General features: G+C 41.5%; 1 protein-coding gene across 6 annotated transcripts in view; it reads left to right on the top strand.

The window, feature by feature from the left end:
* YAP1 (Yes1 associated transcriptional regulator) overlaps positions 1 to 23,203 on the top strand; it is a 114,207-nt gene that overhangs the window by 63,864 nt on the left and 27,140 nt on the right. For 2 of the 6 annotated variants that reach the window (XM_041770299.1, XM_041770297.1), the window contains exon 4: positions 13,187 to 13,300. The exons of 2 other annotated variants lie outside the window; for them this stretch is intronic. In XM_041770299.1, the coding sequence (XP_041626233.1) occupies positions 13,187 to 13,300 (114 nt within the window). Of the gene's footprint in view, positions 1 to 13,186; positions 13,307 to 23,203 lie in introns of all 6 variants that reach the window. 2 more of the 6 variants (XM_041770298.1, XM_041770296.1) reach the window with 1 other exon arrangement.

The following is a 23,203-nucleotide window of genomic DNA, read 5'->3' as shown; positions in this document are numbered from 1 at the left end:
GCAACAGTAAACATGTGGTAGCAGAAATCACATTAGGTCAAACAGTTTTTCAAAGGTGGTTTCTTTCTTTGAGCATTCTGAAGTCTGATTGAACCTACAGAAGCTACCCTCTCAGATTTAGTTACTGAAAGTCTGAACTGTTAAGTTAAAATAGAGGAGACTCTCATTGCCCTGAAAAAATTTCAAAGGGTTGCATTCTGGAAACTTCTCTGAGCTTGTACTGGGCATTTTCCTTGAGGATGTTCTTTCTTCCAGCTGCCACAAAGATGAAAGTGATTTTAAAAAAATTTTATTTGAGAGAAAGAGAGAGTGGGCAGGAGCATGGGAAGCAGCAGAGAGAAGGAGAAGTAGACTCTCTGCTGAGCAGGGAGCCCACACCCAGCTCCATCCCAGGACCCAAGACCACAGCCCAAACCAGAATCAGGAGTCGACATTGAGCCACTCAGGCTCCCCAAACATGAAAATGATTTTTAATAAAGTCTCAGTTTTACCTTGAGAGACAGTATTCTCTTTCTAAATTATTCATTCAACAAATTCCAAATGCCCTACTTTGTAGCAGGCACTTTAATGGCCACTGAGATTGCAGAGTCAAGTTAAAACAGGTTTTCCCATCTAATGACAACAGTAAATATTAGAGCAGACATATGCACTGAATGCTGAGCAAATAGAGGGCCATGTGCCTTGCAGGCTGGAGAAGGCGTCTCAGAAGCCAAGTGTTCATTCATTCCCTGAGCGCACGTGCTGAATACCCACCATGTGCCATGCATTCTTGCACATCATGAGAATACAGAACGTAATTGTATATATACAGTGTGTCTGATAGTTAAAAATGGCAAGAGAAAAATCAGTTACAGATGGAGAGTAGTTGGCTGGGGAGGCAGGGAGGTGACGACTCTGTCATTGAGCAGAGAGGTAAATGAGCCGAGAGCTATGCAGATACCTCAGGGAAAGGGAGGAATGTTCCACGCATCCCACAACAGCCAGTTCAGAGGTACTGCGGGATGTTCAGGAAGCATCTGGGAAAGCTAGCACAGAAGACATGTCATAGAGGAGCTTACAGGTCTCAAAGAGGCAGTGATACAACCTGAGCACGCTTTCTGACTTAGAATAGGAGTTGGGTGCAGTTGTAATAAGTCTGTGTGGTGGAGGGGGAAGTGGTAGGAGCGGCTGGATTCAGGACCTGAGCTTCAGTAGGTTTGCCCAAAGAAAGGGAATGGGGCAGGGTCACAGTATGTGAGAAATCCAGATTGTGATTCAGCAGATGTGGAGTGGGAGTTTGCGGGTGGTGCTGACACTTGCTGGTACGCAGACTGCATGCACCGGAGACTCCAGAACTGTAGGAGTGGGAAAGAGCTGCTTTCTGACTCCTATCTTAATGTTCTTCCTGTTTCCTATCACACAGAATCCATCATTTTGTATAAGCACTTGTTTACTATAAAAATTCAGTAAAATGTTATCAACTGTTAAAAAAAATCTGTGATTTATAAAAGCACAAACTAAGAATCTGATGACCAAGACAAATTCTTTTTTTTTTTTTTTTTTAATTTTATTTATTATTTGAGAGAGAGTGCACAAGAATGAGCATGAACTCAGGGAGAGGCACTCCCCACTGAGCAGGGAGCCTGATGCAGAGCTCAGTCCCAGGACGCCAAGATCATGACCTGAGCCCAAGGCAGACACTCCACCAACTGAGCCCAGAGGCCCCTACATCAGTCATTCTTTACACAGATAGGTTTTTACTCATTTCAGGTCAACAAACTGGTTCTGTGTGGTTTCAGTGCTCAGCTGTAGGGAGAACAGGACAAACAATTATGTGCTTATTTCTGACTTACGGCCTCCTGGGGAAGGTAGGTGGTGTAGGCACAGATTAGAGCCCAGTGAGGCATGTGCTGTGAAGGGGACGTGAGCATCATAGTGGGCACCCAGCATGCTGAGGACCTGAATGCAAGTAAGTAGTGTCAGGGCTTGGGGCTCACCATCAAGTCCCCTCGTTTGGCAGAAAAATCTTTTAACTACCCACATGACCTAGGAGTATACCCTAACTTGAAGGGAAAAAAAAATGGACTGGTCACCACACTTGCATTTGTGTTAGTGAAGTAGATTTTTATCAGTATATTCATAATCTTTTTAGCTTCTAGGCCTATACACAAGAATGACACAGTCTTGCCCTGTGACCTGAGGCTGCATGCTTTAAGTCAGTTTTCACTCTGAGAGTAAAACTGTTGCAATGGAAACCAGAGGAGAAATCCTGTTTCTTTTACCAAAACCTGATTTCATCAACTGTGTTTTCCTCAACTAATACATTCATAAATACTTGTTCCACACTTAGATTATTGAAACCACAAAAACAGTGACAGTAATATTTAATATTGATTATACATGACAACTGTTTGAAGTGTGTCTACCTGAAAATGTTACTCATGGGGCAGGACTCGTTAAGGGCTTATGTGATCATATAAAATTTCAGATGCTTATGCCTGTGGAAGACTCCTTTGGATGCAGAAGCACTAAAGAGTCAAGGGTGAATATACTTGAGCTTTGTATATTTTGTTTTTGTTTTTTGTTTTTTTTTTTTATTTATGATAGTCACAGAGAGAGAGAGAGAGAGAGAGAGGCAGAGACACAGGCAGAGGGAGAAGCAGGCTCCATGCACCGGGAGCCCGACGTGGGATTTGATCCCGGGTCTCCAGGATTGCGCCCTGGGCCAAAGGCAGGCGCCAAACCGCTGCGCCACCCAAGGATCCCGAGCTTTGTATATTTTGAAAGTCACATGTCCGCAGATCAAAGTGTCATAAGCTAATAATACTCTGGTGGTAGTTTCAAATAAATGTTGCCATATTTGTCCTGATAAACCTTGAAAATCAAGCATATCCATTTATGAATAAATGGAGATGTCTTTTTCTATATTCTGGGACAGAATGATAAATTCTTCCCATGCTATTACCTGGCCTATATACTTAAACCCTATAAAAGAGCATATTCAATACATGCTACAGTAAAAAATGAAAACAAGTGTAATTTCAATACGTAGATGGGAAAGATTGAGGAAGTCTTCCCAAAGGTACCTTATGAGAATAGAGTACAATTTCAGTGGATAAAAACAGTGGAGGCTAGGGTTGCCTGGGGGTCTCCGTCAGTGAATCATCTGCCCTCAGCTCAGGTCATAAACTTTAGGGTCCTGGGATCGAGTCCTGCATTGGGCTCCCTGCTTAGGGGCAAGTCTGCTTCTCTCTCTGCCTTCCTGTCATCCCTCCCCCCCCCCCCCCCCCGCCCCAAACACATGCACACGCACTCTTTTCTCTCTCTCTCTCTCTCTCTCTCTCTCTCTCTCTCTCTCTCTCAAATAAAAATCTAAGAAAAACACCAGTGGATGCTAGGAGGAGATGGGCTGCGGGTGGGAGCACTGGAGACTGTGGGGGTGAAAATGTGTGATATTGCAGGGGACTGGGCAGATGGACCAAGTGGATTGAGGGCTAACCTCAAGGGGATCTTCTTACTTGGGACAAAGGAAGGACCCGAGGGAGAGGCAGGGATCTGCAGGCAGAGCCGACCTGGGGATTGGCACTCCCCAGGGGAGGAATGAGGAGGGAGGAATGAGGAGGCCTGTTGAGGGGAGTGGAGGAGACAGTGTGCCCAGGTCCTAGAGCCAGGGTAGCTGCCGTGGTCAAATCAGCCTGGCCATCCAGGGCCTCCAGCAACCCCAGAACAATTTGAGGACTTCCCCTGTGGGCTTCAGGGCGGCCTGAGGCAGAGAGCCCTTTCCTCCAATGAGGTGAGGCCAGGTTTAATGGGCAGTTGATGAACACCAGTTTGGAGGCTGCTGCTGCAATTTAGTCAGGAAATATGAGAGTCTACATTGCATTTCTGTTTGAGAAGCAGATAAAATTGTTGTTTCAAAACAAAATCACTCAGAACATGGGAACATGTTTTTGTAAAGTGTCTGTCTAGTTAGTGAGAAGAATGAAGGATGTAGGGTTCCTCTGTGTGGACACGGCTATAGCTGGGGGGCTGCTTGAGAGTTCTCGGTGAATGGTGGTGGTTCTGGAAGATCATGAGTTCTGGAGAGCTGGTTCTGTCTGGGCTGTGCCTGGTGGTCACGAGTCTTTTTATTGAGTTCATGGGTGCTCGTGGAGAACTTAGCTTATTTTGCATAGAATAAGGACACTTTGTGATTTATCATTGATACAAGAGGCCACAATCCCAAAACACAGATTGGTCCGTGTTGGATCCCTCTCAGAGGCCCTGGCATCTTTTCTACCTGCTGGTCCTGCATTCCAAGGAAATGACTCCTGATAGTTCTGTACTTTGAACCTCGTGTCAGGTTGTGTGCAGTAAACTTGCAGTGTCCTGGGTGATGACGTGGGGTGGTGACAGGGAGAGGTTGCTCATCTAACTTGTGGGGTAGTTTATCAAGATTTTCTTGTTTGATAAGACATTGCAGATGTCAGGCATTACTGATGCAAAAGGGTCCTAAAGTAAGAGCAGGAAGTTGATGTTGAGTCACCTTTCATGTTCTGACCCAGAGTATTTTATTTGTTTTTCAAGTATTGCAGGAAGTTGCACTGCTGTAGTACATGAGTTATTTAGCCAGTAGTAGTAATTCCTGCCTAGGAGTTTATTTTCCCCAATGGTAAGTAACTCTCATTTATGAATTACTTTAATGGTCGCCTACCACTCCTCTTTCTCTTGCCCTAATTCAGATTTCTCACCTTCCGGGAGCCTGGTGGGCTCAGTCAGTGGAGTATGTGACTGTCCATCTCAGGGTTGTAATTTCAAGCCCCCATTAGGCGTTGAGGGTTACATTAAAAAAATTCTCACCTTTACACGTTATTAAATGCTCCACCTTCTTGACACAGGGCTTATTTTTTAATCTCTCATTCCCAAAAGACCTTGGTGTGGTGGTCGGCCTTGAAGAACTCCCACCTCCTCCCCTTGTCTGGGGGCTTGTCTCTAGTGTGTGTGAACCTGACCGAGCACAGAAATGTTTACTGCGCACTCTGACTTATTTAGGGATTATCCCTGAGCTCAGAGAATCGGTATTACCCCTGAGGGTCGGTGATCCCCACATGTTACTCATTTGGCACTTCACTGTTTGGGATGATGAAAGTTCTCTGGTCGAGTCTTGACTGCAGAAACTGCGTACCATGGTACCTCTGCCCCTCCATAATGTCCTTTTCACTCTTTCCCTGGCAGGATGCTTGCCGCAGGCTTCAGCTTGTGCTGCTTGAAGCCTCAGCCTGAAGCTCACCTCTTTCATGCAACCTTTCTGGTCCATTCTTCCGAAAGACCTTGTTTGCATTCATGTTGCTTTGTGTCTTTTTGCATGCTGCACTCACCATCCAGCACTGTTTGTGCTGTTTGAGTTCATGGGTGAACTCAATACAAACAGCTATGCCACCATACATAGCTGTTTGTTTTCCTGGTTAGAACATGAGTTCCGTCCAACAGGGACTGTTTTGCTCTCTGCCTGCAGTGCATCTCAGAACCTAGCATCATGCCCAAATGTAGTAGGACCTCAGTAGATACGTATTGAAGAAAAGACTTCGTAGTATTCTTGTTCCTTCAGTTTGTCATGCCAGGTAATGGAGAGGTTGAGCTTAGAGGAAAAGAAAACAGAATATCTTATTTCACAAGCTAAATGACAAATTTTAATTGAATCTCCTGTCGATTTGTTTCAGTCAACATTTATTCCCCTCCTTCTGCGCTGTGGACACTCTACTCTGCTAGACAGTAAATAACAAAGTGCTCAGTATGCACAAAAATAAAAACTCCTAGGGACGCGCCACGCCTTGGGTGCCTTAGTGGTTGAGCATCTGCCTTTGGCTCAGGTCCTGACCCTGGGGTCCTAGGATCAAGTCCCATTGGACTCCCTGTGAGGAGCCTGCTTCTCCCTCTGTCTGTGTCTCTGCCTCTCTGTGTGTCATAAATAAATAAATAAACAACAAAACAACTCCTAGCCTGGAAGGAAACACAACTAACCAAATTGTATTATGATAAGGGTTATTCATTTGAATTGAGAAAATCAAGAGTTGAAGCTAAATGAGCAGTAATCATCCCATGGATCACATATGCTCATCTTGCCTCCAGGGCCCTAGTCTTCGTTTCCATGTAGTCCTTAGAGGACAAAAAAATTAATTGTGCTACTTCTCCTTAATAGTTGCTTGAGCCATTCAGGTTTTTTGTTTTTTGTTTTTACAAAGAAAAAGCATCACCCGCATTATGAGCTGCTTTATTCTGATAGATGTGAGCCATTCATGTCATCCTGTTCTAGCAGACCTCGTGGGGCATTCTCAGACACGCAGCACCTCAGAGTTTGGTCTGTGAACTTCCCATGGTACCTAATGATGAGTAATTGTAGTTGTGTATAATCTAGATGTAGTCAAGAAGTAGTTCTGTGCCGGCTAACAAGATTGTAAGTGGTTATTGTAAGTTGGTGGTTTTCGAAGTATGTTCCCCAGACTAGCAGCATCAGCGTCCTTGGGCATTTCCAGGCTAACCCCTCACCTTCTCAATCAGAAAGTCCAAGGGTGGGGTTCAGCAACGTGTTTTAACAAGCCCTCCAGGTGATTTTGATCACAAATTTTAAATCATCTTTTGTGAATATTTTGCTACTTGTATTTGCTTTATTTTATCTACTCCATATTGAAGAAATTATAACACATTAAATCAGAATGTAAACTGAACTCAGGCATTTTGAATTTATTTTGATCTATATCTGTGGTCTTCTCTTAAAAATGTAATTTTGTGGGAAGCCCCGATTTCCCCTTGGACTTATTAGGACCTTACTCCATTCTCAGGCTAGCCCAAACACATTTGAATCACACTTCTAATAGCATTTGTAACCTAATGGCTCAGAAAATCTATCACTGTTGTTTTCTTTGCTTTTCATGAGTATTTAACAGTTAGCTTGTTAGTTTAGCATAATGACTTAGATTCCTGCATTAAGTATCAAGTCACTGAATTTCTTCTAAACTGTTCTAAACTAAAACTCTTGTTTTGTGTGTGTAAAGCCCAGACCTGCTTTGTTTGGTTTGGTTTGTGTTTGTTTTTTCTTTTAAAGATTTTATTTATTTATTTATTTATTTATTTATTTATTTATTTATTTATTTATTTATTTATTATGAGAGAGAGAGAGAGAGAGAGAGAGAGAGAAGAAGCAGGCTCTGTGCAGGGAGCCTGACGTGGGACTGGATCCTGACGTGGGACTGGATCCTCGTCTCCAGGATCACACCCTGGGCTGAAGGTAGTGCTAAAGCTGAGCCACCAGGGCTGCCCTTTTTTTGTTTTTAAAATAGGCTCCACACCCAGCATGGAGCCCAACCTGGGGCTTGAACCCACAATCCTGAGATCAAGACCTGAGCTGAGACCAAGAGTCAGATACTCCACTGACTGAGCCCCCCCAGACACCCCAGGTCTGTATTTTATTTAATTCATGTTTAAAGTTTAAGATTTGTTTCTTTTCAGTTTTCTTTTTTTACTGCTAAGGATTGGATTATGGTCCAGTACTATTTTTTTTTTTTTTAAGATTTTATTTATTTATTCATGAGAGACCCAGAGAGAGAGGCAGAGACACAGGCAGAGGGAGAAGCAGGCTCCATGCAGGGAGCCCGACGTGGGACTTGACCCTGGGACTCCAGGATCACACCCTGGGCTGAAGGTGGCACTGAACTGCTGAGCCACCCAGGCTGCCCACCCAGTACTATTTAAAGGCTATCTTTCCTCATCTACTTCTTTGCCTTTTAGCAGTTTTTATATTAAAAAAAGAAAAATCCTTTCTGAACCTCTTTTTCCAGATAATATTATATTTACCCAGTGTTAAATGAAAAATATGAATGAATCTGTAAAGCATTATTTTCTTTTCTCTTTGACACGTTAATTTGAGTGCTTAGAAAATTAATTATACAGTAATTCTATTTCATATGCACCTTATTTGGTTTCTTAAATAGAAATATGGTGTGAAAATAGGGCAGCTGTCACTATTGTTAGCAGGTTTGGTTTTCTTGGTACCTTCATGTCTGAAATTAGTGCCTTCAGACCTGTGTTTTTGTTTTTAAGGATTTTATTTATCTGAGAGAGAGAGCACACCGGACTCCCCGCTGAGCAGGGAGTGTGATGCTGGGCTCCATTCCAGGAACCTGGGATCATGACCTGAGCCAAAGGCAGACATGCTTCACCAACTGAGCCACCTGGGTGCCCCAGAGCTTTGGTTTTGATGGCTTATGGTGTATATGAATGGTATTAGTGAAAAGTTTGCTGAACTTTATTTTTTAAGTCTGCTGTTTTTAGTGAGATGCTAAATACTTAATGATTTCTATATAACAAATATTTGAAATTATGTTTATATATGTTAAGTACTTAATGACTTAAACTTTTGTATAATGAGAAAAAGTCACTATTTCCACTTTGCAAATTTAATGTATGGAAACGCTTGCATAACTTTTAGAGAGTAAATTTATATCTTTGGGAAGCAGCATATATTATATGGTTAAAAGCAGAAGCTGTCAAGTTAGAGACATGGGTTCAGATCTTACCTTGACCAAGTTTCCTGTCTCCCTTGGGTGAATTATGTCTCTGAATGCCCCTGTGTTTCATCCGTATGACAAAGATGAGGTCAGTGCTGAGCCACGAGGCCACTGTGTAGGTGAGATGTGACCGTGTCATCACAGTGTGGTGGCAGTGCCATGGCTGCTCCCAGGGCTCCAGCAGCCTTACAATTTCAGAACTCCTTTGATATCTAACATTGGGAACCAGGGATAAATGAATTCTAATGTAGGCGTGTCTCATTTTACTGTGTTCTACTTTATTGTGCTTCTCAGATACTGTAGGTTTTTACAAACTGAAGGTTTGTGGAAGCCCTGCATCCATCAAGCCTGTTGATGACATTTTTCCAACAGCATTTGCTCACCTGGTGTCCCTGTGTCACATTTTGGCAGTTATCATAATATTGCAACTTTTTCATCATCTGTTTATTCTGCTGATTTGTAACCAATGATCTTTGATGTTACTATTAAAATTGTCTCAGGTGCTGTGAACTGTGCGCATGTAAGATGGTGAGTTTAATAAATGCTGTTAATTGGCTGTTCCCCCATGTCTCTCCCTCTCCTCTGGCCTTTCTCCTGAGACACAGCAGTACTGGGATAAGGCCAGTTGATGACCCTACAAGGGCCTCTAAGTGTTCAAGTGAAAGGAAGAGCCGTAGGTCTTTCACTTTTAAGTCCAAAGACTTAAAATGATGAAAATGATGAAGTCACAGTAGTGAGGAAGGAAGGCATGGGAACCGAGGTACGCCGAACGCTAGGGCTCTTGTGCCAACAGCCAAGCTGTGAATGCAAAGGAAAGTTTCTGTAGGAAATGAAAAGTACTACTCCAGTGAGCACACAAGTAAGAAAGTAAAACAGCCTTATTGCTGATGGATAGAAAGTGTCAGTGGTCTGGAGGGCCTCACCCAGAGCAGGGCCCTGACTCTCCAGTTCTGAGAGGTGAGGGAGCCTCAGAGAGAAAAGTCAGAAGCTGGAGGGAGTTCGTTTGTGAGGTTTAAGGAACCCAAGAAGTGTGGGCAAAGCTGCACCAAGTGATCCAAGAGATCCAGCTGAGATGATTAATGAAGGGAAGAAGAGACTGTGTAGGATTTGCATAGCTGGAGAGGGAGAAGTCAGGGACAGGCTGACTCTCTTATGAGACTGATGCAGCTGGTGACTTTCCATTGCAGCCAGTGCTTGTTGATGACTCTGAAAATTCTCAGGGCCTGTACACAGGATGCTCCATCTACATTGTGTGTGCTCTAGAAAAACAGAGCAACAGAGCCTGGATGAGAGCACAGCTGTTGACACATGGTTTACTGAGTAAGTCCACTGTCGAGACCAACTGCTCAGAAAAAGGATAACTTTCAAAATGTGGTAGCTTATTGACAATGTGCCTGGTCACCCAGGAGCTCTGATGGAGGTGTCCAATGAGATTAATCTTGTTCTCATGCCTGCAGCCTTGCATCCAGGAGTCGTTTTGACTTTCAAGTCTTAGTATTTAAGAAATATATTTTGAGGGCAGCCCAAGTGGCCCAGCGGTTTAGCGCCGCCTTCCGCCCAGGGTGTGATCCTGGAGACCCGGGATCGAGTCCTGTGTTGGACTCCCTGCATGGAGCCTGCTTCTCCCTCTGCCTGTGTCTCTGCCTCTCTCTCTCTCTCTCTCTCTCTCTCTCTCTGTCTCTCATGAAAAAATAAAATCTTTACAAATAAAATAAGGAATTAAAATAAAATGCACTGAGAAGCCAAAAAGTTCACATGACATCCTTTATTGTAGTGGTCTGGAACCAAACCCACATCTCAGGTTTGCCTGTACAGTAAGATGTATAAAGCCATTAAAGAGAAAAAGATCTAGTGTTGTGTCAAGAAGGGATGCTGTAATATGTTAAGTGAATAAAGCAAGTATGGGACAGGTAGAGCAGGTATCAGTGGGTACACATTTGTTGTAGAAACACAGGCACAAGAAAGGCATCCAGAACATATCACAAAACTGAGTTTGTTTAGTTTTTTTCCCCTGAGGAGTAGGTCACAAAAACTGCACAATTTTTCCATTCTGCATTTTTGTAAGTTTTAACATTTTTTTAAAAGTACTGTGAATATGAATACATTTATGAACAAAAAGTTTAAGAAACAAAAGGCACTGGTTTAGCAACGTCATTTATTATTCTTTTTATAAATATATATATATATTTTAAGATTTTTTTTATTGATTTATGAGCGAGAGAAGCAGAGACACAGATAGAGGGAGAAACAGCCTCCCTGCGGGGAGCCCGATGCATGACTCAATCCCAGGACCCCGGGATCACAGCCTGAGCCAAAGGCAGACACTCAACCACTAAGCCACTCAGGTGTTCCATGTTTATAAATATACCAATTGAAAATAATATATGTACTAAATGATTTTAAAGCTCAAAATATGTCAAGGCAGTGCCTGAGCAGTTCCTCAGATACTGCTAGCCTATGCATGAAAAGATGAGCGAACAAGTGAGTGCTCATCTGGTAAATGTTAACACAGAAGAGAAAACTCATAATCCATGTGGGGTCCTCGAGGAAGGCTGAATTGAGGGGTGACATCTGAGCTCTCTTGCAGAATGAATGAGAGTGTATAAGGGGCAAGTCAAAGGACATCTGTGGAAGAGGAGCAGCAAATACAAAGAGATGGCCTGATTTTGTGAAAAGTTGGGAGGACAGGGGCTCGGGTGTGTGAAGAACACCTGTTAAGAAATGAGTCCAGCTGGTATTTTCCTTTTGTTGCTCAAGAGGAAAGGAACTGCTTTTACAAGTAACAAGTTACATAGAAGAATTGATCAGGTAGTATTGTAAGAAGAAATCCCTGGTAGCTGATAGGGGACACTGCGATGAGGAGAGGTGATGAGACACCAAGGAAGGAAGCTCTGGTGGCTGAGAAAGAGGAGTTGCTAGTGACTCCTGATGACTGCGTTCTTAGAGATGCCCTGGAACAGAGGGGTCAGAGAGAACATGAGTGTCACCTGCAGTACAGGGTGGTGGGGGCAGGAAGGTTGCTTTGTATCCAGGATACTGCTCTGGGTTCTGACTCAGGCTGCCAAGGTGGATAGCAATACCAGTAAAAAACAGCAAGTTTGGAGGCTCTACTGGGATGTGCTGATGTTGATGGAGGTGTTCAGAGCCATCCTGCAACTTCTGTTGACTTCTACATCATGATGTCTCAGGCACTTAAAATGTCAGTTATTTGTTTTTCTAAAGCATCTTTCTATTGAGCTGGCTTCCCAATTAGCACCCGAGCACTCATATTCAGTTATGGGGGTTCTGTTTTCCTGGTAGTGAAATAGAGCCCATGTGATAGTGAATGCTACTGAGAAAAGTGGGTCGATGTACATGTGTTAAAGGAATTTGCTTCCCATTCACTTGTTAGTAAATATGGGGTCCCTGTGACAAATTCCAACTCTGGACGTGCTTAATTTTCACTGTGGACAGAACTCTGCAAGCAGGACGGCAAGAGGGCTTTCCCTGTGGACTCTGGAGAGTATGCAGCAGCAGACCTTTGGCAATGGGATAGTAGCAAATCGGTCAGTTTCTGAAATAAAGGAAACTGGCCAGAATGAGAGCTTTGGGTCCCATGGGCCTGTGTGAATGTTCTGTTTAAGCAGAGTTACCCAGCATCACGCACAAGTGTGTCTTGGAATGCCAGTTGAGGATAAGTAAGGAACCTAGTAGTTTCCTTAGTGCTTGTGTCGAGTGTGGGGTGATGGCTGAGAAGAAGCCCAGGGAAGAGGAGCAGTGTTTCGGTCCCTGCTGCCAGATGTGCATGCCCTGTGACCCTGTGTATGGAGCCACTGTGTGCCAGCGTCCTGGTTAGAATGGAGGTGTGAGGACCGCGTGAGTCACCGGCGGTTGTGAGGGTTAAATGAGTTGAAGCACATGATCTTCTCTGAGCAGTGGCAGGCACCCAGGGAGTGCTCTGTTCATTTTGATCCACAGATGGAAAGAGTTGAGGTGTTCATTCAAATAGTTTTAGAATTCCCATGTTCTTTAGTCCTACCTTACAGATGTTGTACCTTTGAAATTCTCCCTTCCTGAGAAGTTGGCCCTCAGCAGCTCCAGGGCTTCCCCTGCCTCTTCTAAGTGCTCAGCCACCACCCTACGACCTGGTGCTTCTGGGCTGCTTAAAAATAAGCGTTCTCTGGAATATGGTTAGTTCTCTGTGATAATTTTCTTGGTGTGAGCCAATCACATAAATCATGGAAATAAGCAGAGCTTCACAGAATTAGCCAAAGTGTGTTTTACATGAAGCAAAATGTTAACGACACATCAGGTGTTTTGAGGACACTTGTGTGATCTCCTCGTTGAAGAGCCTTGAGGTCTGTGGGCAGGCCCAAAGCTGTGCACCAAATGTGTCCTATTAACAATGATGATAATTTGAGTCATGACTTCTGAAAGGATTTCTCACAACACTTTTTTTCTATCCACGTCTCTGGGGAATGTAGAGTTTATTAATTAGTAGTTTCTTTTAAAAAGTGCAGAAGACTTTGGTATATAGGTTTACTTTTCTTCTCTGAACACATGTTTAATTCTGGTTTAATACATTGTTTTGTCAAGACCTATTTTCTTTATAAATTAGCACCCATCCCACTTTTTTTAGCTGCACCAAATAAAAACCAACTATGATGTTTTTTTTGTACTTATAGGTCCTCTTCCTGATGGATGGGAACAAGCCATGACTCAGGATGGAGAAATATACTATATAAACCATAAGAACAAGACCACCTCTTGGCTAGACCCAAGGCTTGACCCTCGTTTTGGTAAAGGTTCATCTCAAAACCTTTTTAGATATTTTTGATGTGTGTGTGTGTGTGTGTGTGTGTGTGTGTGTGTGATAGAGAATGAGAGAGAGAGAGACTTTGGTTTGGGAAGATATACTAAAATTGCGTTGCTTTATAGTATTGAAAAGGAAATGACTGCCCGCTCAGCTTTTCCTGTATTATTTTTCTTTCTTTCCTGTATTATTTTTATATCTCTTTTTATGCCTTTCACTCTGGACTTGAGAATGTAGATCTGAATCAGCTTGGTAACTTGGACTTCTCAGGGTGGGGTTGAGGGAATGTTGTGGTGGCTGCTAACCAGACTCACTGTTCTTTCACATTTTTGGGAGACAAAACGATCTTGCTCTAAATGGTCTTTCTGGCCACGCTAATCATCAGGCTGTCAGGCTGCTATGAAACCTGGGGTTCCAGCTCTTGTCCATGACCCCATGTCTATTTCTGCTAGACTTCAGGGGGCAGTGAGCCCCATCCTGTGTTCTCTGTCCTCAGTTGGGAAGGGTGCCATCACCCTGGAGATCAGTTTTAAGAAAGGATCCTTAGTTTTTTTATTTAGGAAACAAAAAGCGAAGCCATATTCCTCCCCCCCCCCCCCCCCCCCCCGCCAATCGCATGACTAAAATCATCGTTTGCACAAAGGAATACTCTCCTCATAAATGTACACATTTCAGTGATCATATACAAGCTCTTAAGTGCCACATTTCTTCACTCTTCTCAATTTCTTCAGTTGGGTTTCTGAGATAGTCTTCCAAAGCCATGGAAAAATGAGTCTTAAAAAGGAGCAAAGCATTGTGGTTTTGAAGCTTTCATCTTGGACTGGGTGCAGCTAAATGAAAACAATGTGTACATCAATGAGTAGGTCACACTAACGGGACGGGGACCTTTGAAGCTTTCCAGAGGTTGGCCCGACAGCAGCTGTGGGGCCCTTAAGAGAAAGAGGAGTTAACTCTGTGGATCTTTCCAAACACAGTCCTGGGGGAAAGGGAGACAGGAAACTTCTGCCCAGAGCTGCTTGGGTAAAATAACTTCCCTGTCAGAAACACTGTGAGCAGTTCTGCTCCATCCATGTGTGACCTGTCAGGTCTGCCCTGAGCTGCAGGGACAGCCAGTGATTGAACCCCATTCCCGTGAAGTCAGAGGTAGGCCAGGGCACAGACCATCCTTCCAACAGATGCCTAGTTTGGCTTCAGTACTCACCTTTGGAGCTTCACAGTTTGTTTGGGGTGTTAGAAAAGTAATGTGGCATGTTAATAATTTGCAACTTCGGATTTTATTTAATACCTGAGTAAGTCCTTGCAGTTGAAATAGGAAACCAGGTAAGGTAGAGAATTAAGTCAGTGCTGCCATTTGTACAGACTGGAATGACAACTGCCATGTTTCCTTAAAATCATCTTTAATGAAATGGGTCAGCTTTTCCACATTTTGAAAATTTTTAAAAATGGTCTGTGTTTTTTTTTCCCCCCCCTAACACAAGGTTATAAAAGATGATGATTAACTCTTAGCTAACTGCAGAACTCAGGAATTGGAGCAAAGTTTGTTTTTTGTGTAAGTACTTTCAGTTAAAATAGTGAAGTAAAACAACTTGGCTGTGATCCTAAGTATATGCATTAATGACACACACAACTTGGTCTTTGTTTTAAATGAGAAAAAGTACTAAAAAAAAAAAAAGAAAGAAAGAAATCATCCCACCCTCCCTTTAGCACATGTGTACACGCAAACATGCAATTAGATCTGCCAAAAAAAAGTTTCATAAAATTCTCTTACTGCTCTAGTTTCCCTATTTGGGCCCACCATGTCTGTGTATTCCAGACGGGCTTGATAACATGCCAGAGCTTTTTATTCTGTGGCCTGACTTTTAATCTGTTCCAGACCTTTTCATTCTGAGAGCTCAAGTGTGACGAGTGGGGGCAGGAGAGGAAACAGCGTGGGCTTCTCTGATCTGAGTGACAGCAAATCGAGACAGGCTGCTAGCTGCTGAATTTGAAGGAACTTTCCTTGAAATCCGAAGTTCTATAGTGGGTTGTGTTTTACCTCTGCCAAAAAAAAAGTATAAACTGTCCTCTTTCTGACCCTCCGAGCCATGCAGACACAAACAAACGGTAGGTTGTTTTCAGGGTTGCAAGGTTTGCTCTTCTCCATTCCCCAAACCTGTATTAAACTATTTTCCTGTTTTTAGCTTAGGTCATGTTGACCTATGTCTTTGGACATTTTGAAATAGGAGATACGGCTCTGTGTAGTAAGCTTGACGTCTTCACTCCCTTCCTTGAGCTCTCCCATTTCTGTATCAGATGTTTTACATCGATTATATTTAGAATAATTCGTCAGTCATTTACATCCTGCATACAGTTGGTAAATTATCCATATAACTTCAGGAAATTAAAGAGTAATTTGTTGTGGATCAGTTTTCTTTTATCTGATTTTCTTGTTTAACATTTAAAAAACTATATTTTTTTGACATTTATATTACTTTAGGGAGTTTATTAGTCATTTATTACAAATCACAAAGTGACATCCAGTAACAGTAAGGATTTCCTGGTATTTATTGGCTTTGAGAAAAGGAGGGTTTTTATTTGTTTTTAAGGAATCCTATTAGGGATGTTTTGATCCTAGATTAACAAAAATTGGTGCTCAACTGTTACATAGGCCATTAAATTACTTTGTATAAACACCTTTTTTTTTTCCCTGAAGATTTTATGTTGTAAACATGAGGAAGCATCTCAAGTTTTAAATGTTTCCTTGTGGTGTTGTAGAAATACTGTTTTAGGTAATAGTCCTAGAACAATTTCTGGTAAAAGCCTTAATGAAAATACACAAAAGATTAATTTCTGTTCTTTAGAATGAAAGATCTCCAGAACACTACTCATGAGTGAACTCTTCGTTTATGTACTGTTACTGTCCTTCCTGTCCATGGGGAGACATACTTGAATAATGCTAGCAGTCTGTTTCTGGAAGTCAGTGCTGATGGCACCGCTGCAGTAGAAACAGGTTTGGTGTACGTGAAATATTGGAACCAGAGATTTGGGCTAAAAAGTACGTCTTTTGAGTCTTAAAGGATGTAATGAACAAAAACACAGTGTCTTTCACTTCCTAACAGTTGTTTGCATAGATGTTCTGTACATGGAGAAACTAAAGCCTAGATGTTGATTGTGGTTCTTGGTTTTAAACCAAGGAGAGAGAGAGAGAGTGTGTGTGTGTGAGAGAGAGAGAGAGAGAAAGAGAGAAATTTTCCTAAAATAATAATGGTAAGTAGAATTAAAAGAGTAAAAATATGTAATTTATTAAGTCCTAAAGCCAAAAGTTGTTCACATCTCTCTTAATCAAACTTAAATCTTTTGAATCAATACTTAGAGGTCTTCTACAAATATTAGTATTTCAGATATTCGTTAATTTTTTTCCTTTTAACACCAAATATTCTTGATAGCTGTTCTAAGTGAATCAGTATTTTACTTTTGATGAAAATGTACCTAATGACCAACTAAGTACCTAAGTGTGCACTAGTAGAGATGGAAAAATACACTGAAGGCTGTGGACACTAAACCCGTATCTCTGCTAATGGAGTCCTGGGTAGATAGAGCGTCGGCATCTAATCAATTTTAATGAGGCAAGTCTCTTGATAATCATGCATTCAAAAAATATACATTTTTTTTTCTTACCCTCTTTAAATCTTTCCTGGTGATGCTAACTTGTAAGTAGTTGGTTATGAGCTATATTTCTAACTATTTAGGATAGAAAACAATAGTTCGGGACACCTGGGTAGCTCAGTGGTTGAGCATCTGCCTTTGGCTCAGGGTGTGATCCCAGGTCCGGGGATCAAGTCCCACATTGGGCTCCCTATGAGGAGCCTGCTTATCCCTCTGCCTATGTCTCTGTCTCTCTCTGTCTCTCTCTTTCATGAATAAATAAATAAAATCTTAAAAAAAAAAAAAAACAATAGTTATTGTGTTTTAGATAAGAAGAGCCATGGCACATGCAAAATTTTTAACAGATAAGTCTCACAAAATTTGGCCCTGGAAAGATTTTTATAATTCCCCTAACCAGCATTTTTCAGAATGGAGCTGGGTGAGAAGACGTGATGTTCTGATACTGGGAGATGTTACCATCCCTGGCCCTGGCCCATGGAACGTCACAGTGCCACCCAGTCAGTGTCGGCCTCCACCGCATCAGCAGAGGTGGACAGAAGTGCTGGGGGATGTAAGGAATATGGCTCCAAATAGGAGTTTGTCTGATACCTATTTGTTTTCTAGGGAAACTGTGTGGCCTGTCCAAGGTTATAGCCTTAAGCAGCAGAACTAGAATCTGAACTCTGTCTTTTTAGATGTAGAGTTTTTTTGGGAATTTAGATTTCATGCAGTTGATTTGTTAGAAACATCCCTAATTCATCAACACTGATACATGGAAGTTTCAGAGGGAAGATGACAATGGTTACTACATTTACGTGTATTCTATTGTGACTCACCTTAAGGAAATTACCTAAAGGGAGTGAGTTAGGACATCATCTCCCAACCTCAGTTCTGACCTTTCCCAAGATTACAAGCTTCACATTCTTTCTGTGTAAAGAAAGTTCTAATGGCTGCAAAGTATGTGTCCCTTTATTACCTTGAAATTTACTTCCCTTTGATCCCAGAAGTGTTTTCTTCTGACTGTGGTTTCTCCAGGTTTCTTGCGCACTCGAAGAGTTCTGGGATCTTAATCACTTCACATCCTTTCTCTGGATGCTGTTCATTTTACTGCTGCTTCTTTGAATTTAATACACCAGATTGTGTTTTATATGTACACTATCCACTGAGAAAGATAGTTGTGGGATTGCTCTCACCTGGCATTATATGTGCCTTCCAAAAATCCTATTTTCAGATCTGCAGAAGTTACCTGGCATCCTGTTCTCTTCATAGGAATTATTATATAAGGTACTAAATTCAAACATAGTATGATAGAGGCTTTTACCTGCTAAATTGAGAATCAAGAGACCTGAGTTTTTTCTGATACCACTATCTTCTCTTGACTTAAATGTGATTAGATGATACTGGATGCTTTTTTGAGAATGATTTTGAGTCGTTAATTGATGAAATGCATTCTGCTGGATTACGGATTCATCAGTGACTGCTTTGGCCCCTGGCTTCTGGGTTCAAGCACATGGAGGTTTCAGAGAGAGAGATCTGAACTATTTGTTGCATCATTCAGGTTTAGCTTTTGGTCCTCTGCTCACAGCTGGGAATTACTTTTGAAGAGGAGACAGAGAAATCTTTCAACCTTTAATCTAAAGATAAGCCTTATCACATGGTGAGTATGGCCCAGCCAACAAATCTTATGGGGGGGGGGGGGGGCGGTGCTGCTTGGACTTGGTAGACTTTGTCCTCAGTCTCTTGGAAGGATGTAGGAACTAAAAAATGCGTATATTCACAAGATTCGGCTTTATTACCTTAAAGGTGGTGCATTTTTAGTATGCTTTGTTTCTAAAATTTACAGTTCCCATAAAGTTGTCCTAATAGAAAGCAAGGGCCTGATAGAAGCTAATTGGAAGTATCCTTCTAGGCTGTGTGTTTAGTGAAGTCTGATTTAAAACATGTTCTTAGAGATGGTTACTAATTGTCCTCACTACATATATTTTTTTTTACTTAAGCAAATGAACATTTGCTTATATTTGCTTTGAAATTAATATTTTACTTATTTTTGTTGAAATGGATATTTTAATGCATAAGATTATAGAATAACAAAATTAGGTCAATACTGGAGGTTTGCAGTTTTATTTGTGCTTGTGTGTTTTTTGTCTTTTGTTTTTTGTTTTGTTTTGTTTTTTTAATTTTTTTTTTTTTTAGATTTTATTTATTTATTAATGTGAGACACACACGGAGAGGGGGGCAGAGAGAGAGAGACAGAGACACAGGCAGAGGGAGAAGCAGGCTCCATGCAGGGAGCCTGATGTGGGACTCGATCCCGGGTCTCCAGGACCATGCCCCAGGCTGCAGGCGGCACTAAACCACTTCGCCACCAGGGCTGCCCTGTCTTTTGTTTTTTAATGTTTGTTCAGGAAGATGGTGCCAAAATAGTTTGTCAGTCATGGTGAGCAATTTGCACTGCTTACCAAGGGGAAAGCAGACCTGTTCGTTCATTTGTAGTTTATATATGGTGATGGCTCAACGATCCAAGTAATTACAAAGTGAAGGAATTTTTTTTACATGAGTTATCATATTTACAACTTAAAATTTTAAGATCACTGAAGTCACTGAATGATAATTTAAATTAATGGTTGGTTTATGGTACTAACACCCCTAACATCAAACACCAAAACAAAAAACAACAAAACCTTAATAAGCTTTTGAAAGAAAACTGTTTCAAGTTATATTTTATCAATGCTGCATTAACAAGTATTCTATAAAATGTGCTGGTGAAGAAAGCCACTGTTTGTGCCTCCCCAGAGGTTCAGATATGAGAAACAGATTGTAGGCTTTCTAAGGGAAAAATCAAATGGATTTCTGCTGAAATACCAGAATGATTTAGGAGGAGAGTGGTGCCCATTCTTTGTTTGGTTTTATCCTCCCTTTGTTCTGCTACCCTGGTTGCTGAGGTCATTTTATAGCTCATTCTGGACTTGCTTCAACTTGGAGATTCTCCTGTGCATTACTCATAGCATCCTCCTAACCAGGGATAGAAGCCGTTTCAGTATTTAATCTTTCGACATATGTGGAGTGCCAGTTATGTACCAAGCATAACAGTAGCCATCGGGGAGGGGGTTGCAGGCTACTACATAAATAAATCATGACAAGATGCATTTAGGACAGTGAGAGATGGATAATAAAGTGCCCTTGAAGGGAGTAATGTGGCCTGGGGAGTGAGTGGTCAGGGAAGGCTGTTCTAAGGGGGCATTGGAGTGGGACAAGAACCCAGTCAGGCTCTAGACCAGAAGGTCCAACTTCGTGTTTATCAGCAATATATAAGACATCAGTCTCTCCTAAACTATGAATTCCCCTAGAAAAAGCATTAATAGTAATGTAATTACTATTACTATTACATTACTATTACATTACATTCTAATTACATGTGTTACATGTAATTAGAAATCGTTGCTATTAATGGAACTGTTTACTCATTAATTGAATGAATTCATGATGGCAGGTATATTTTAAAATGTAATTCCCTTTTTGTCCACCCAGTAGTCTCATTATCTGGGCTTTGTCTCTAAGCTGGACTTCAGACTTTATTTTTGTGTTAGAGGAGGAAGACATGGTTGTCCTCTGAGGACAGAACTGAAAGCTCATTAGAACACTCTCTCCCTTTCTTCTCACCTCATTTAGCAACCCTTGTGTCCTGCCCCAAACTGTTCAATGACATGATAAGGAGAAAATGTGCTGTTGGGTTTTTGTAAGCTACATCCACAATTGCATTGTTTGAAAAATACCATCATAATGAATTTTCATGCCAATAGATGAATTTTTGAGAGATGTTTGAAAGAAGTAGTTGAATGGTTCTAAGTAATGATGTTTGTTGTCAATTTTTTTTAACAGTTTAAGGATTTAAAAAGTTTAGCCCAATTTTGGGGGTCTGTGGGTCTGTGCTTGGGAAAGGAGAGAATTGCAAGAATGCAGGAGGGAGGTATTGCTGTGCCCTGGACAAGATCTAGAGCAGGGGCTTAGAGGAGGCAAACTGCTACAACTAATGCAGAGCAAACCCCACAGTGTTGGTACCACTTGGTTCCTAGTCAGATGGCTAAAATCAACATGCCATAAGTGTTGACCAGAATATGGAATGGGAACCCTCATTCACTGCTGATTGGATCAAAAAATGATGCAGCCACTTTGGAAAACAGTTTGGCAGATCCTCAAAAAATTAAACGCACAGATAGCTTAGGACCTGGCAGTTCCATTCATAAGTGTATACGTAAAGGAAGCTGAAACCGTGTGTCCACACAAAAACCTGTACGTGAGTATTCCTAGCACCATTATTCACCATACTCAAGAAGTAGAAAGAACATAATTGTCCATCAGCTGACGAATGGACTAACAGTACACTGTACCCATATGGTGGGGCATTACTTGGCAATGAAAAGGAAGGAAATGTTGGTACACACTAGACATGGTTGAATTTTTTTTTTAAAGATGTAATTATTTATTCAGTCATGAGAGACACAGAGAGAGAGAGAGAGGCAGAGACACAGGCAGAGGGAGAAGCAGGCTCCATGCAGGGAGACTGACGTGGGACTCGATCCTGGGTCTCCAGGATCACACCCTGGGCTGAAGGCAGCGCTAAACCGCTGAGCCACCCGGGCTGCCGGACATGGTTGAATTTTGAATTTGGTTGAGCTAAGTGACACAAGCCAGTTGCAAAAGGCCACGTGTTGTTTTGCGCCATGCATGTGTTCTGTCCAGGAAAGGCGAATGCATAGTAATAAAATAGATGGGTAGCCACCAGGAGCTGGGAGAGGGACTGTGTAATGCAGAGTACAAGATTTCTTTGGGGGATTAAAATGTTCTGAAATTGATGATGACTACACAATTCTATGAATCTATGAAAACTGTTGAAAGGGTAAAATATTTCAGTAAAACTTAATATTTTTTAAAGGTTTTATTTTTAAGTAATTTCTATATCCACTGTGGGGCCTGAACCCACAACCATGAGATCAGGAATGGCTTGCTCCATCAGCTTGAGCCAGACAGGCACCACAGTAAAACTTTTAAAAAATCATTCCTGGCACAGCATTGTTACTTAGGTACATGGCTCAATTAAGTATTGGGAAACATCTTTCGCATATTGATAATAAAAAGATTCGGGGAACACCTGGCTGGCTTAGAAGGTGGAGTATGTGACTCTTGATCTCAGTCCATGTGTTCAAGCCCCACGTTGGGTGTACAGACTAATTGTAAATAACATCCTCTTAAAGAAAGAAAGAAAAAGATTTCATCATTAGGTTAGGACCATGGTCTTTTGCATCTTTTACAAGAGGCAGATTTGCAGTGTGAATCTAACAGTTTTCACTGAAAAAACCATTTTATATTTAAATACATAAATTATTATGCCAGTAAGTAGCAATTTTTTGTAGATGTAGAAGTAGTTCCTAGGTCATGTAACACTTAGCTAGCAATGAGTATGTTGGGTTTTGCTTTTAGTTTTAAGACTACAGATGGCCTATTAGTTTGTGTTTTTAGAAAAGCACTCATTTCTCTTAAACATATTTACTATTTTATGGTCTTGACTATCCCTGAAGGTATGTGCAAAACCTAAAATTTGTTTCTGAATGTTAAGAACAAACCAACACAACCATGCTAACATGTACACATGTAGTGTTGAGACTTGGTAAAATATCAAAGTAAAGACATGCCTTCTAGGGGTTGTGGGGGACTTGGTGCAAGATAGTGTTTTAAGAGTTGCAAACACTGATTTCTCATTTTAAAGGTATGCCTCCTGAGGTTACCAGGATTGAATTTATTATCTCCCAAGTTCGTGGTTGATGACCAGATCTGTCATACTTTGTAATATTCCAAGGTTAAGGTTATAAATTATGAAAATCTAAAAACTTCCTGAAGTTTGGAAATGCAGATATTGAGAATGAGGTCTGGGAAGAGACCCACCCATGGGGATGACAAGCATGTGACAAGGTGGGCTCTTAGCAATAGTCACTGATTGAATAGGTTGCTACCATCAAACTGACAGGGCTGATTTGTTAAGTAAAACTTGACAGTTACTGTTTCATAGTCCAAGCAGCACAGACTCTGAATTTTAAAATAATTTTAAAAAAAATTCTATCATATTTTAAAGATTTTTTTCTCTTTACCTTCTAGAAATGTTATTAAAGCTGGAGACATTGGGATTTCAGAAGTTGATTATAGGGAAGAATTTGGTCCTCTGCTGGTCTCCTCTTTTACAGCTTCTCTGGCCCTTTCCACAGAAACAAAG

The sequence above is a fragment of the Vulpes lagopus genome, chromosome 10 (assembly GCF_018345385.1).
Source record: "Vulpes lagopus strain Blue_001 chromosome 10, ASM1834538v1, whole genome shotgun sequence".
Taxonomy (NCBI): domain Eukaryota; kingdom Metazoa; phylum Chordata; class Mammalia; order Carnivora; family Canidae; genus Vulpes; species Vulpes lagopus.
The sequence above is the reverse complement of the archived record's forward strand: the minus strand, read 5'-3'. Positions and strand labels throughout refer to the sequence as shown.